Raw genomic sequence first — 16657 nt, 5'->3', positions numbered from 1 at the left:
GGTAAATGTACTTCTTTTTGCTAACATGTATTAGTTATTATTGCAGTCCTTCAAGAAAGTTCTTTAATCTTTATCACTTCCTATGACTTACATAGTGCTTCACAGTTGGCCTTTCACTGAAAATATAGTTTACTGACTAGAAGGTAAAACCTTATGAAAAACGTGAATTAGTGGAGGGTTATCATGAGCCGTTTGCAGCCACTAGCTCTTAAAAAGAGTGTATAATTATTGGAAGACTTTAGCTATGTTGGAATCCACCTAACGGGCACGAATCTCAGTTAATAAATAATAAATTATAATAAATTTTATATTTTTTATAACTTTACGTATGTAGTTGAGATTCGCGCTCCACCATAGGTGAACTCTAATATAGCTGTAGCCTTATTTTAAAATGAAATTAATATTTAAAATGTTTTTGGCAATACTGATTAAGGCTCAATTTTCAGAAATTTATTCCTTGACCCTACATGTATCCCTTTTAACGGCCAACAATTAATATGCACTCATGTAATTAGAAATTATTTCGTGAGTAATTTTTTATGTGTTATGTCGGACAATTATTCACATAGGGTGTATTCGGAAAATTGAATTATGAGGTATTAAAATTATGTTCACATTAACTTAATACCAATAACATGTTTGACTAAATTTAGGGGCTCATTGTGGTGCATTACACAAACTCAAGGTTCCCTCGGATTTGGGTAATCCGGTGGCAAGCAAAAGCTTTTGCCCTAATGAGGCAAATATTTTATTTAAATAATTATTTTATTATTAAATAATAATATAATAAATAAAATATAAGAATAAATTATATGGTAATATTATTTTATTATTTTATTATTTAATAATATGTTTATATATTAATAATTATTTTTTAATTTTTTTAATAATAAATAAATATAAAAATAAATTATGCTATAATATCATTTTATTTCATAATACGATATTTTATTATATTATTATATAATGTTATATTTATATATTAATAATTCATATAAAATTTTAAATAAATCAAATTAATATAATATTAAATTAATACAGTATAGTGTAATATCAAATATTGTATAATATTCTTATAAAATAATGTTAATACAATAAAACATAATATAATACATCTTCATTAAATAATGCAACACAGTGTAATACAATACAATGTACCAAACGCATCCATAGAACATATTGGTTTACCAAAGAGCTCTAACTTTTAGACAAAAGAATTTGACAAAGTAATGACAAAAAATAACGATATATCTACTTTGATTTAGGGTATGTTTGTGATCGAGGTTGGGCAACTATAACTTAAAAGTTACAGCACTAAAATATTTGGTAAACACCAGCAGCTGTAGCTTGAAAGCTACGTTGGTATATTTTTCACTTGTATGATGGAAAATCTATTATATTTTTAATTATTTTGTCAAAATTATTATTTAAAATTTATATTTATTATATACTATTAAATTTTGTTTCATAATTGTAGTTTTTTTTTCCACAGCAGCTGTAGTTTAAAACTTATAACACCTTAATCCCAAATAGGACTTTACGGTGTTAATTAAAAATAATTAAGAAATACTTTAAACGACCGGTCATATACGTTAATTTGTCCCTTTATCATTTTTCTTACCCAGGAAGTATAGGTTGATAAAAATTTAAAACAATAGCCAAAGCCAAGCCTAATGTGCAACACTCTCGTATTTCTAAGCACAACCAAAGCTAATAGAATGAGAATCAGATGATTTTGAATGGAGCTTTTAACGGCCCTAAAAAATCTTTACAATACCTTTTTCGAACTCTATTCCCTAAGGTACCTAGCTTATTTTATAAAATACTAATCCGCAAATTAAAATCAAGCATCTTTGATTTATAAATGCATACAAATCCTAAACCATTAAACTATTTTCTTCTTGTCACATAATTTCCATCTTCATAATTCTTAATTCTTAAAAGTTTCTCAAAAAAAAAAAATGAAAATTTAAGATATATATGTAAATTATGAAATGGAGTTTGTGTAAAAAGATTATTAAAGTTTAATTTATTTATGTATGTAATTGAGTTTTTTTGTTCAATACAAAAAGAAAGATTACTTTATCTTCAGTTATTTAGGAAATTTCAATTAAATTTTTTTAGAAATTTATAGGGGTGTCGAATGGTTTACTAAGAGATTTTACGTAAAATCCAAAAAAAAAAAAAAGAGAAATTAGGGGATGTACTGACAATCAGTGTGGGATGGATGATCATAGAAACAGAACTCTTCCAAGATGGGCCGAATCCGGTTTTGTAGGAAATACTAGCATTTCCGGTCCATATGCCAATCAATTGGGGCCATTCAACAATCCAACTTACTTACGCTCGTCGTTTCGCTTTCTCGACTTCGCGTTTCGATTTTGCTTTCTTCCTTCGGGATTAATTGTGGTCGCAGCCACAGTGACGGGGCAACCCCGGCCCGCAACGCGGACAGAGGGAGTACGATCGAGAAGCCAATCAGAGAGACGAAAGAGAAGTAGTGGTTGTTATTTCGTATGGCAACCCTACTCTCTTTCCTCTCGTCTCTCCCTCTTTCTCATTCACCACCTCCTCAACGCCGCCGTTTTCCTCCGTCTCCTTCTAATTTCTCTCCTCTTCGCTTCACAGCGAAAGAACCTCGAAAATCACGAAGCTTAGCCGTGTCTTCATCTTCGTCATCGTCGTCATCTCCGTTCGATGATTTCTGCTCAAAACTGAATTCGCCGTTGCCTGATTCATCAACAAAGGTCAATTCAGCTTCTATATTTGGTTTACCATTTCTAGCTGTACTTGATTGATTGATTGCTAATTGAATTGTTTGAAGCTCGTGGTTTGCATTGTTGATGAGTAAATGCATAGAATTTTCGTGTTTCTGCTCGTTCTTTACTAATATTTTTGGAATTTGAGTTTAGTTGATGATTTTGGATAGCGAATATTTAAACGAATTAAATTGAAGTTTAGACAAACCTGAATAATCACTTAGGCTCCGTTTGGTTGCTGGAAAATTGAAGCTTCAGCCGTGAAGTGAAAGTTGATGGTGTTTGGTAAATAATAATTTTGACAAAGTAGTAAAAGTAATCTAGCTTTTTCGTCGGACAGCCAGTTGCAAGTGTTTACCTAACACTTTAAGCTACAGCTGCTAGACAGTAAATCGGAGCAGAGCCTTATTAACATTAGCTTTGATTAAGCTGCAATTGAATGTTTAGTTGCTGAGATAATGTACGACCACGTTCTTAGGCTAATTCGATTAGCTTTGATGGATGGAATTTTTTGATGAGGAAAGTTTCAAGTTTAGCTTCAAGTTATTAAATCTGAATAATTTGAGTTGCTGATTTGAAAATTGGAATGTTGACGTAAGGCATTGTGATGGGAAAAAGCACGTGTACATGAAGATTTTGATCAGAACTTATTCGATTCGGCTACTCAGAATTGTTATGAGCTTTAAGTACATAAATATATTCAGATATGATTTCATTTATATGCTTTAATAGAATGATCATGTGGTAGATTTTGGACTTGACACTAGATTGTTTATTCTTATAGAAATCGGTGCTAGCAAGTATGATACAAGAGGTAGAACCATTAGATGTGACCCTCATCCAAAAGGACGTTCCACCCACTACCTTGGATGCCATGAAAAGAACAATCTCAAGCATGTTGGGTTTACTTCCATCTGATCGGTTTCATGTATTTATAGAGGCTTTGTGGGAACCTCTCTCTAAGTTATTGGTGTCTTCAATGATGACCGGGTAAGTTCATCTTCAATCTCATATACATTCTGCAATATGTTTGATGCTCTTTTGGTTTCCCAAGAGATGAGACTAGAACAGAAGTACTGATTTCGTGGTTATTTGGGATGATTTTGGCACATCCATATTTTTCTTTTAACCAATTCATGTCACTCTCGTGTCAGTTTTGTTTGTGGTAATTGTTATAAAAATGGATTTTGTGACACTGATATTTTGAGCATAATTTGTTTAACGGTTCATGTATCATTAGTCATTTTCAAGTTTTTTAAGAGTTCATGTATCATTAGTTATTTTCAAGTGTATTTAATTTACTAATTTCCACAAATCACTGGATCACGTATTTGAGACTTAGGAATGGTATTTTTTTTCTTTGGTTTTAGGTATACATTGAGGAATGCTGAATATAGGCTTTGCCTTGAGAGAAATCTTGATGTACATGAAGGAGATGGTGAAAATCAAACATCAGAATGTTCCCAAACTGATTTGCATGGGATGTTGCTTAATAGGGAAAACATTGATGAGTTTTCTGGAAAAAATGAGTTATCATCTGAATTCCAACAAAATGTTGATGACTTAAACGAGGACATTTGTGTTGAAGGCCTTGGTGAAATGACCCCTGAAGTTCAACAATATATTCTTAATTTGCAGTCTCGTTTATCCTCTATTAAAAAGGTACGTCATTCCAAGGAACCTCCGTTAGTGGGTTGCCGACCATCATATTCGTTTTGTTAATTTGTTCAATTTCATAATTAATCAGTTAATATGTTCATTAGAATAACTGATGTGGCTTTCAGAATATATGAAGGGAGAAAGTGCATCTTTGTACGTGGCCTTTACTTTTTAGCTATGGCAAAGCTTATTTTAGCTGAGTCGTATGAATGGACTATTTGCTTAGATAGCAAAGTTTTGAATTTTTCTTGTCAGTGATGAATATGTTGTTGTCGCTGAAATATTTAGAACCTTAGGATATTTTGGGGTAGCACATTTGTACTGTTATATCTCAATAACATTTGTCCATCTGCATCTTACTGTAGATGAGTAATTGTATTGTTTGTAGTTTTTTTATTTCATGTATGTATTCGCAATACTTGGCTTTTCTATTTCAAATCACCCTCAAAACTCTCTCTTACACACTCAGAGACGCAAACACACACCTTCTGTCTTTTTCTTTCCTTCTCATTTTTAACTTTTGCATTAATGGAACCAGAGTCCCTCGCTACCCATGTTAGAGGGATTTGAATCCAAAATCTCTTGTTCCTCGCCAATATGTTTTACCAGTTGAACTTGAACCACCTAGCAACCCCACACAACTTCTTTTCTGTCTCATTTTCTTTCAAAAATATATTTCTGCTGTTGAGGTTTCTGGAACAGATTCCATGAAGTGAAAGAGTTGTGCCAATTTCTTTTATCATCTTTATTTATCATATGATTAGGGATACTTTTTTCATTTGTTGATATCAAGCCGATCAACCCTGTATGTGCTGCCGCAAAATGTCCTGAGCCGATCAACCCTGTACGCACATTTGTAATGTTTTGTTGTTTTGAATTGTTTTTTATTTTTGTTCCTATCTGCAGTGTTGTTTATTTTGCTTTCTTACATTTTTTTTTCTGCTTTGTTCAAGGAACTTTGTGAAGTTAAGAGGAAAAGCTCTGCTCTTCAAATGCAACAGTTTGTTGGAGAAGAAAAGAATGATTTGCTGGACTACTTAAGGTCTTTACAACCTGAAAAGGTTTGCCTTAGTTCTCTAAACGTTACTGAGCATATTTCATGAGAAACACTGTTTTAACCTTTTCTTCTCTGTATATTTTTCGATGACTAAACTTTATTCTTCAGTCTTTTTCTTCCCCAGCAATGGAGAGAAGTAATACGCTTACAAAAACTGTCATGATTATTGGGTGTTTTAATGCTAGTTTAGGATAATTGTGAGAAGTAACCTGCTGGAAATTTTACTGTTCTTACTTGAATTTGTCTTACTGATTCATTATTTGAACCTGTTGATCTAGAAAATTTTCCTGATATTTGTTGTTTTACTAGAAGAAAATCTGGAATGGTAAGCATTGCAACTCCAAGTATTTTGTAAGGTTTTGAGTTTTCCTTATTCGATTTGTTAAGAAATTGAATGGAGTATTACAATTGGGATTCAGATAGTTTAACATTCAATAAGATGGCTTGCTTGTGACACGTGTAACTTAAGTTGTGATTGTCCTTGTTGCCTAATCAATGCACGTGGAAGTTAATGACTTAGAGGAGTAGTGCGAAGCAGCTTATAACATTTTGATTTCTTTATATTCATAAGCCCATGAATCTAGAACTATCTGATTCCTTTGTCTTTTCAGTTAAATTTTAATCCTTTATGCTGCTAAGTTTTAGTCTAATTCATGTCCATGGTTGTCTAGGGACAAGGTATGGCTTTTGGTTTATCTGTTGGCCGTGCTTAGTGCAAAATATCAGGTTATACTGACATGATCTTCATCAATTTTTCTACATCTTCAACCTGTTCTTGTATGGGATATAGTCAGACAATTCTCTTAGTAAACTTTTTCTCCTATAACATAAGTTCTGTTATGTGGCTCTTTCTTGCTCAATGTTGCATCTTCCCATAATCCCATACTAGTTTGGCCAACTTCTTTTACACTCACACATGGAAGCATTTCTTCACAACAAATTTCTGGTATTTTTTTTTTTTATGTGCTAGAACTAGTAATTGTGATATGAACAGGTGGTTGAACTATCGGAGCCTACATGCCCCGAACTGAAAGAAACAATCCACTCTGTGGTTCATGGTCTCCTTGCAACCCTTTCTCCTAAGATGCATTCTAAGGTTCCTCCACTGGAGAACACCGCAACTGGAATGGTAAATATTTGGAGCAAAGATTGTGCTGAACTTGTTGAAAATACTTCGCTCCACTTCCAGCCGCAGATTTCATTAACTCGGGACTACCTAGCACGCCTTCTTTTCTGGTTACCTTTCTTTCTCTTATCATTTCTGCAGTGTGTTTATCTCAAACAGTCTTTGGGAACTTGGATTTTGATGGTATCTGCTCTTTGTTTCCCTTGTCAGGTGCATGCTGTTAGGACATTATCTTAGAGGGCTGGAGTACCGAATGGAGCTGATGGAACTTCTGTCTTTGACAAGTGACGCCGAAAATGATGTGCATGGCAATGAGCAGGTTGCTTGAGAGTTGCTCTCCATTGCAAATGCTTCCATCTGTACATACATTTGTTTTTTGCTGCATACAAAGTGTGTTCTCCAAGACGCTGGAAGTGATGTACAAATTTAGGCCGCGTAAGCTGCGGTTGATGAGGAGTACATTAGTGTATAACAGGATACATTTCTCTTGTTTTTAGCGAGCAACCACATTGTTTTTTCTCCCCTGCTTTCGGAACAAGATTTTCTATTTCCCTAGAAAACGTTTTCTTATTACTGTCACTTGATCATTGCTATGGTTAAAACGATACAAAAGGCAAAGGAAACAATTGAAATATATGCGAATTAGAAGACCAAGGTAAACAAAACAAAAACCTAAAGGGAAATGTTAAGTATCAAGAAGAACGAGAGAAAGACGAGAGAATGAAGCTTGTGTTGAGAGAAGAGAGAGAGAGAAAAAGCTGACAGAAGAGAGAGAGAGAGGAGGTAAAACAACAATTTAAATTGTAGTTTTTCTCGTCTTTCTCTCGTTCTTCTTGATATTTAGTAGTACTTTTTTTTTTTTTTTTGATAGAGCTTAGACTAAAGTTTTTGTTTCCAGCCAAAGGAACTAAATTCAAATTAACATTGTTTTAATGGTAATATGGAGCCAAAATGTTAGAAAATTAGAATGAGGTAACGTGGAGTATTTTCTCAAGATTTAAATTTCCTCATCAGGGAGATTAATCGGTTTTTGTATCCTACTCGCATGAGTGGAAAGAGATGCGAGTAGAAAGAAGTTGAATTGTTGTTAGGCTTCTAGAAGAGGTTTTTCAATTTCTATTAAATTCTTTCAGAAGAAATTATTTTTGAAGGACTTCTAGAAGAGAAATAGATTACTTTACCTGAAATGTTAGTTTAATTTGTTGTATTTTATCTATAACAAATATCTCATATAGGTGTCTGTATGTTTTTAAATATTAGAGCCTCGACTCTATTTCGGAGGTGTCAGGTATAGCTAGAGCCGGAGTAAAAAAGAAAAAAGAAAATTTTAGACCTGTAATTTCAATTCAATTTTTTTTAATACACAGCTCCTATCATTTGAAGAGCTTATAGAAGAGAAAGAGATTAGTTTAACTGAAATAAAATATTAATTTTAATTTGTTATATTTTAAACATTAGGAGTTTCTTGACGCTAATCAGGATGTGGAGCTAGCGTCAAAAAGGGGAAATACACACACACACACACACACACACTGTGTATTTGACTCATGTATATAACTTCAACAATTTGACATTTTAACCCCCAAAGACTTTTTCATCTCTCAATTTCTAATTAAGTGGTGTTACACATTCCAAAATTTTTTGTCTCAAAAAATTATCCAAACAATGTTGCATTCATCAATTGATTGGTGAGATAATACAATTAATTCACTTGGATCTTAGAAAAATTATCAATCACTCAATTAATGACACATCATTTGAGTCAAATTTAATTAAAAAAAAGAATTTGAGGTCTTTTCGAGTTCTGAACTGAACTGAATCGAACCGTATTATGGCAATTTGGTTCGGAGCAAAAAACCAAATGGTTTAGAAACTTTGAACCATTTTTTTTTATATTTGGTTTGGTTCAAAATCGAACCAAATTACCGAACCAAATGGTTCAAGAAAAAATTAAAATTAAAATTAAAAAATAATTAAGAATTTATCTCTTTTTTTTATTTATGTTTGTTAGTTAATACATGATATTATATCTGTCATAGCATACACTTTATTTTATTGTTAAACTTTATTATTTTAATTTATTATTGTTAGATTTTATTATATTGATTATCATTTATAGATTTATAGATTATTTTTAGAATTTATTATGTTAATTTATTATTGTTATATTTTATTATGTTGTTTATTGTTTGCTAATTTATAGACTTAAGATTATTGTTGTATTAATATTTAATAGTGTATTATTATATTATATTTTTTTATTGAATAATGAATATACAGGATAAAAAAACATAACAGAACCGAACCGAACCAAATTAATTCGGTTCGGTTCTATAATTTAGTTCGCATTTGGTTCATAAATTCATGAACCATTTGATTTCAATTTGGTTCGATTCTAGGACTGAACCGAACCAAACTAAATAGTGCCCACCGTACTATCTATGCAAAAGTGGCAAACAGTTAATAGATAAAGACTACGAAAACTAAAGATTCTCTTGTAAAACTAAAAGAATTGAGGCTAGACTCTATTGCTGTGTTTACTTTCTGGAGTGGGAGTGAGGAGTGTGGATTCCTTCCACTCCAGTGTTTACTTCAACTAATTAGGGAAGGATTGGGAATCCCACTCCGTGGGCTCCACCCATTTTATATTTAATAAAATAAAATAAATAATATTATATTTATTTAAATATTATTATTATATTTAACTAAATAATAATTTGCATTGATTATAAGTTAAAATTACTTAAAAATAATTATATTATATTAATAGAGAATTAATAAATATTAATATATGATATCTTTATTTAATAATATAATATTATTATATTTATTTTAAAAATAATAGTACTTTATTTATTTAATATTAATAATTAATAATAATAAATAGTTTATTCTAAGAAAATATTAATTTTGTACTAAATAATATTATATTAATAAATAATAAATATAATATAATTATATTAAATAAAATAAAGTTTCATTTTATATTTACCCTTCTTTTTATTAAATTTACTATAATTATATTTAATAAATATTTAAATAATAATATTATATTTAACTAAATAATAATTGGGTTTGATTCTAAGTTTAATTTACTTAAAAATAATATTAGTATATTAATAGAGAATTAATAATATTATTATATACCATCTTTATTTGAAAATATAATATTATTATATTTATTTAAAAATTATAGTATTATATTTATTTAATATTAATAATTAATACTAATAAATAATTTATTCTAAGAAAATATTAATTTCATACTATGTTAATAGTAAAAATATTTCATTTATATTGCCGTTATCAACAATTTTTAATTTATATAATTAAAATTAAAATTAATAAAAATTGTGATGGTCATAATTAAGAATATTAATTATTATTATAAATTAAAATAAATGTTTATTCATTAAATATATTTTTATTAACTTTGTAATTAAAAATTATTATTCTTTAAATAAGGATAAAATTCTAATTTAAAACTATTTACTCCCAATCCATGTCAAAGTAAACACATAAATTAGATTATGATCTTCATTCCATGCTTCAATTCCAGTGCAAGTAAACAACATACTCCCAATCCCACTCCACACTCCCAATCCTAGTATTCCTACTCCTCAGGATTCCTAATTCCAATCCAAAAAGTAAACGCTACCTATATCTAGACGGCGAATCAATGAATTACATGAACTGCATTCATGTTGAAAATATATACTAACATCAGAAGTCAACAACTTGGAATTGATAAACGAGGGAATTAATTAGATGGTATGAATTAAAAAATGAAATGCAAAAAAGAAAAAGAAAAAAAGATTCGTACTAATAGATATATGTTTCTCTCTTAAGACACCGAAAATCTCTATAATAATATTCTCTCTCATGCAAAAAAGTAGCTATTCCATATTTCATGCAAACTGTACTTCTACTTCCTTCATCCTATATTCTCTCCGTAATTATAATCTTTGTATTAAAATAATAATATTAATAATAATTAATAAGAGTTTGGATTCGGAAACTCTTCCAACTAAAATTAATTCCTTTATATCGCCCATTGACAAGCCTCCCATAGGCTTTTTTCCCTTCTTGTTGTTGCCTGTTTGATTGGCTCTCTCTTTATCATGGAAGGAAGAAGAGATCTTGGTGACCACGGAGATGATCTCCGATGGAGGTTTCCGCCACCAGATAATAACAGCCGCCATCCGGTTACTACTTCACAGCAAAGCCACGTTGCTTCACAAAACCTCCATCTCATCCCAATTTACCAAAAGCCTAATCAGCAAGACTACCACGTTGAAAACCCTAGTTTGCAAAACCCCACAACCCAAGACCAACCGAGTGGTCATCTCCATTATTCCAATTATCCATACGATAAATTTCTCGCCATGGAACCTAGCACGTGCCGTTGCCGAACTCCTGAAAGCAGCTTGAGTAGGCCAAGTCAATCCGCTGCTCATCGTCCTCCTCTTAGTCAGTATCTTCCGTACCCTATACCCCTCAACCAAGCTCAATATTCATTTATAAATTCTTTACCTACGTCTTTCCCATTAGAAAATCATGAAACCATTGATTTGCAAAGCGGTTTTGATTTACAAAGCGGCTTCGAGGGTCTGAAAATTGACGGTCTTGGTCTTCCGAGGCCAAATAATTTAACTGTTCAGCGAAATTTGGTCGCAGCAACAAATCGATATGCGACTACTAACAATGCTAGTCCCAGTTATTCCAATCTTTCTCATGGATTTTTGTCCGATCATCATCACTTGGGGTCATCTACTAATGCCAGTGCTAGGTATAACAATTTTTATGCAAGGGCTCGACACCATCATCATCTAACGAGTTACTCCTCGATTGAGGAACTGAGAGGCCGGATAATTTTGGTGGCGAAAGATGAACAAGGGTGCCGTTTCTTGCAGAAGAAGGTTGATGAGAGAAACCCAATTGATATTGAGATGATTCTTTCCGAAGTGATAGATGATTTGCATGAGTTAATGAGGCACCAGTCGGCTAATCATCTCATCCAAAAGCTCATTGGAGTACTAAATGAAGAACAAATGACAAAACTCATTCTCTCCGTCGTCAGTTCTCAACAAAGACTCCTCAGGATTTGTGACGACTTATCAGGGTACCATTTCCTATTTGTCTTTATACTTTATGTAATAGTTTTTTTTCCCTTAAAAAAGAAAAGAAAAGAAAAGAAACTAGCTTGTTAATTGATTTAACTTTTTTATTTTTTGAAGATCTCGTGTTATGCAGAAATTGTTGGATGCTGGCGAGTACCCTACTCGACAGCAATTGACCCAAGAGCAACAATCTTTGCTTGTGTCGGCTCTGAAGAATATTACTGTCTCGCTGAGCAAGAGCCCGCACGGTAATCACGTGATTAAACGATGCTTGCAAAAATTTCCCCCTGATTATACCAAGGTAATAATGATACCATTACGCTTGTGCCGCCTGTGAAATTTGATTTTCTAATAATTGCATGAACGATTAATTTAAGTTGCCAATGATAATTATTCATTGATATTTCCAAAATTTTGAGGTAAAATGACTGACATGCTGATTCTATAAGATTTATGTGGAAAGAAAACTTCAGAAAGAAACAACTTATCATGCAAGAATATCACTTCAGTTAATTTATGATAATTCATGGTTTGAATTGTTTTGTTGGGCTTTTTGGTTTGTTGGTACTCTTTTTGAGGTATAGAATTTTTCTAAAGATGTACCGAAACCTAAATGTTAAGTTAGCCACACTTCTAAATGCCATTTCTTCCCGCCGCATCCGTCTTCAGGACGATCTAGTCACAGGTTTTCACTTCTCAGTGAGTGAAAGATTTGTCCCCGGGTGTACGCTGAAAGCTTCTATAGTAGAACTCATTCGAGAGGGCTTGGTAGTCTTAAGAGGGTACATTTTCACATGCTGTATCTCATAATTAATCTTTTAGGGTAGAGTAAAATTTTGAATCTCAATCCATATAAGGGTGAAATAATAAGATGCGTTACCGGTTAAGATATAAAAATTTATAATACTATTATGTCATTTGTCAAATGAGCTAGGGTTTAATTTTATATCATATAATTTTGTATTTCAATTTTGTAATAAATTAAAATTCCATATTCCAGGAAATTAGTCTATGCTAAAAAGAAAGTATTATGTTCGAGTTGATCATCATGTTTACATAGTCCTAACAAAGGAAAAGAACGACTTTCCCGTTTATAAATCTTCTGATATGTACAAATCCTCCAATATCTTGCAGGATCTCATGGAAGAAATCGCAGAGAATTGCCTCGACTTAGCAACAGATAGAAGTGGATGCTGTCTATTGCAATACTGCATACCTCTTGCTCAGGAAGAACAGAAGGCACGCCTTATAGCTGATGTGGTAGCCAATGCTTATGTCCTCTCTGAACATTCTTATGGGTACTTCTTTTTTTCATTCTTTTACACTCTTGTCGTTTGGCAAAATGGTCGCAAGACAATTACTTATAGAAATGGTCACCAGACCCTTTTTTGGGACAACCCTTAAGAGGTGTATATGACCATTTCTGAACACAAAATGAGATCTCTCGGTGGCCCAAAATTCTCGGCAACTATTTTTTGAAATCATGGGATGTTGTTGTTCTTTAACCTACATATCGAATTCATTTCCTTAATGAAAGATTATATCGTTTCTTTAATTTCAGGAACTATGTTGTGCAGTACATACTTGGATTGAAGATACCTCAAGTTACAGCTGATGTAGTTGCTCAGTTGGCGGGGAGGTATTTCGCTCTTTCACTAGGAAAATGTAGCAGCAATGTCGTTCAGAAATGCTTGTTAGAATCAGGAGAGGAGCAATCCACAGGCATTATAAACGAAATTATAAGGCATCCAGAGATTGTGCAACTTATTCTTGACCCTTATGGAAATTATGTTATTCAGACAGCCTGGGATGTATCTCAGGTTAGATCATCCCCACTACCATGCCTTTTGCATTATCTTACTCGGTTCTAATTAAGGCTAAATTTCGTATCTGTTTGGTATTATGGTAAAGTCAAGCTTAAATTAAATTAGATGAGTGTTTGATCAACACCACTAAGGATCAGTGTGCAGTATTGATTTTTAAGCCAATGTGATTTTTTTTTTCTCCCAGTTGGAGTTTTTTTTTTTTTTTTTTTTAAAAATGAAAACATGAGAATTGAATTGAAACCTTAACAATATGAAAAATTAACACATGAGATCTAATGGAATTCAACTGATGGAGCACTGACCTCTCCATTTTTGTTTTCTTTCTCTTTGTTTGACAAACCAGGGACGGAGGATCCGGCAGACTCTTTACGATCTGGTTGTAGACAATTCTCCATTCTTGCAAAGCCACATGTATGGGAAGAATGTGCTGGCAAAAGTCAGAGGAAACAAGAACCGCTTTCATAATCGTGTAGCAATGTGGTAGCAATAAACTTGATGATGAAACCCAAGTGCTCGAAGCTTTTGGACTTGTTGCATGTAGCATTTCCCTCTATCAGAACTTGAAAAAAAATTGTTGTTGCAGTCTGGCACTGTTAAATTGATGTGTGTGTTTTAGGGTTTTGGGTTGTAGGTTAGAGAGTTGGTACGTATGCAGGAGAAAATCTCTTGCAAGGTCATGTTTGTTTGTGTTTTTGTGTTTGTGATTGTGCTCCATTGTTGGTTGTTATATCATTATTAGTCGATTTGGGAATTCCTATATACACAATATTGGGTCTAGTAAATTAACTTCGGATATACTTCTTCTTCTCCTTTTGAGTTGTCAAACTAAAAGTTATAGAAATTTTTGTTTGATCCGTGTATGATCTGGAACGAAATTCTTGCTTTCTTTTACTTTATTTATTTATTTCAATCTTAAGATCTAACTATCCATCTAAGATTCAATTAGGCCAATATCTGTTTTCAGTGGTAAGAAGCCGCTAAGTTCTAAGCTTGAGTCTCACTAATTTGCGTTATCAGGAATTTAGAGTTTATAAATCAGAAGTTGAAGTTGGCTGAGTCCTCATATCTTGTGGAATTTCGAAAGATTAGGTTGGTTTGTTTCTCGGATTATCATGGCAAGACGAAGTCAGTCCTATACTATTAAGTTCCAGTTTAGATTGTAATTTTCAAAGAGTAATATAATAAGTGATTATGTAAATAAATAAATAAATAATCTATTAGACCATACACTATAGATTTGTTTGCAAATTTATGACAAGTTTTTATGACACTCAATACACTTGGCGTCCGCAATTTTTAGGCCACTAGTCTGCTCTAATTAAAAAAATCTATAGTGTCTGGACTAATTCATAAACATCTCTCTCAATTTCACTCTCTCAAAATGGCTTCAGATTCAGATTCTGCCCTTTCACCAAGAGTGCATGCAATAGCTCTATAATTCATCGAGGAAATCACAAGAAATGCTGCTGCGGTAGCCTCGTACGGCACAAATTCGGCGGAGCTACTGATAGAGAGACGTTTAAATCCAAACTTCCTGTAATTACTTAACGAGGATGTTAAGCCTGATGTTCATTGCATAGCTAATGGGGATCGTTCTACTATTTTTGCTAGCCAGTCCGTCTCTAAATTCCTCTTATATAACTATGGTTCAAACACTACAAAACTATAACCCCTAGGAGATTACTTACTATTGTGTTGCCATGTATCCGTTTATCATTACCTTTTTCTCTCCTTTTTTTTTTTTTTCCCTGAAAAGCTATGCAGTAGCGGGACCTGCAGTGGGGATCAAATGCTCTTCCCTAAAACTGAAGAAGAGATGGATCGTCGCCAGTTTCAGTACAACCTTTTTATGGCAATGTTGAATCGGTAAGTTTTTTTTTTTAATAATAATAAAACTAATTAAAATTAAAGTGTGTGCCAAGGCAGCTTTTTTTTTTGTAATGAAAATAGTTTTGGATGAAACAGTTATTGACAAGGGCGAAACCCTACACAGACCACAGGCAAGCTCCTGGCTCGTCCTCTGACCAACAGCTTAATGTAAAGTGACAAGTTCAAGGCTGAACTGCATAACCACCCTTTCAAGATCTGTACGAGCCCTTTTGAGGCCATTCTATGTGCTGACTCATTACAGAGCATGCATACACACATGCTTTGTGGCCTGCTCCAGCGCGAACAAGTTCTCAGGCTTGGCGCTGTCTATGCCTCCGGTTCCCCGAGAGCCTTGAGATTTCTTCAAATTCATTTGCAGTTCTTCTTTCTAATGGCATTGAAACTGGCACACTGAACCAGTAAATTACCGACTCTTCAATTAGGGACTGCGTGGCCAACATCCTTGAGCCCCAACCGGAACTTGCCCAATTTATAAGAACGGAATGTTCAAAGCAAAATTGGGAGGGAATCATCAGTAGAATTCGGCCAAACACAATTTTTTTTGACTCTATTGTCACCCGAGCTATGGCACAACATATTCCTACGCTCGATTATTACAGCGGCGGATTACCAATAGGAAAATGCTAGGGAGTGAGAGGAACGAGAGAATGACGAGAGAAACGATATTTTTTGCTGCCGTTTTGCTTCTTGTTCCTCTCGCTACCTAAAACATTAAAATAATAAAAGAATGAATAAAGAAAGAGTGCTTTATCGCTGCGTGCAGAGGGAAATCTTATCAACTTTTCTCCAGCCCTGACTTTCCTCTCTCCCTCACGCTCCTCTCTCACGCAAATATCACCATCTTCTCAACTAGTCGACATCCTCTTTCCCTCACGGCTTCCAGCAAAAATATTTCGGATTGCAGAACAAATTAAAGTACATACCTTTTTTTTTCATTTAAACGGCCACATGTAATAAGCTAAGTTGTAGTTTCAGTCTCTGATTTGGATTTATCAAGGTGGTATCCAGAAGTGTCATCCTCAGGTTTTGATTTGGAAACCCAACCATTATCAATTGGTTTTGTTTTTTGTTTTGGGACTGTAAGCATAGCCTTCAGGATTTGGTTTTCTAGTTTCAGGATTGAAATTGTAAACTATAAACACTTGCAGAGGCAAGGATTAACAATGACAAGAGAATCAAAGAAGCAATATTGAAAAGGAAGCAGTTGGTGATATATAGCC

General features: G+C 33.2%; 1 protein-coding gene across 2 annotated transcripts; it reads left to right on the top strand.

Annotated features, from left to right (window-relative positions):
* Positions 1–2346: 2346 nt before the first annotated feature.
* LOC102620015 (uncharacterized) lies at positions 2347–7120 on the top strand. Of its 2 annotated transcripts, XM_052432083.1 has the most exons (8): positions 2347–2747; positions 3544–3749; positions 4130–4421; positions 5372–5479; positions 5754–5800; positions 6147–6201; positions 6470–6711; positions 6812–7120. In XM_052432083.1, exons 1-8 carry the CDS (start codon positions 2517–2519, stop codon positions 6927–6929), a joined length of 1299 nt encoding a protein of 432 aa, XP_052288043.1. In that variant the 5' UTR covers positions 2347–2516; the 3' UTR covers positions 6930–7120. The 2 variants fall into 2 exon arrangements, with proteins under 2 accessions (XP_052288043.1, XP_006486961.2); XM_006486898.4 differs by lacking the exons at positions 5754–5800; positions 6147–6201 and having other exon boundaries at positions 2353–2747.
* The last annotated feature ends 9537 nt before the right edge of the window (positions 7121–16657 follow it).

The sequence above is a fragment of the Citrus sinensis genome, chromosome 8, assembly GCF_022201045.2.
Source record: "Citrus sinensis cultivar Valencia sweet orange chromosome 8, DVS_A1.0, whole genome shotgun sequence".
NCBI classification, from domain to species: domain Eukaryota; kingdom Viridiplantae; phylum Streptophyta; class Magnoliopsida; order Sapindales; family Rutaceae; genus Citrus; species Citrus sinensis.
The sequence above is the reverse complement of the archived record's forward strand: the minus strand, read 5'-3'. Positions and strand labels throughout refer to the sequence as shown.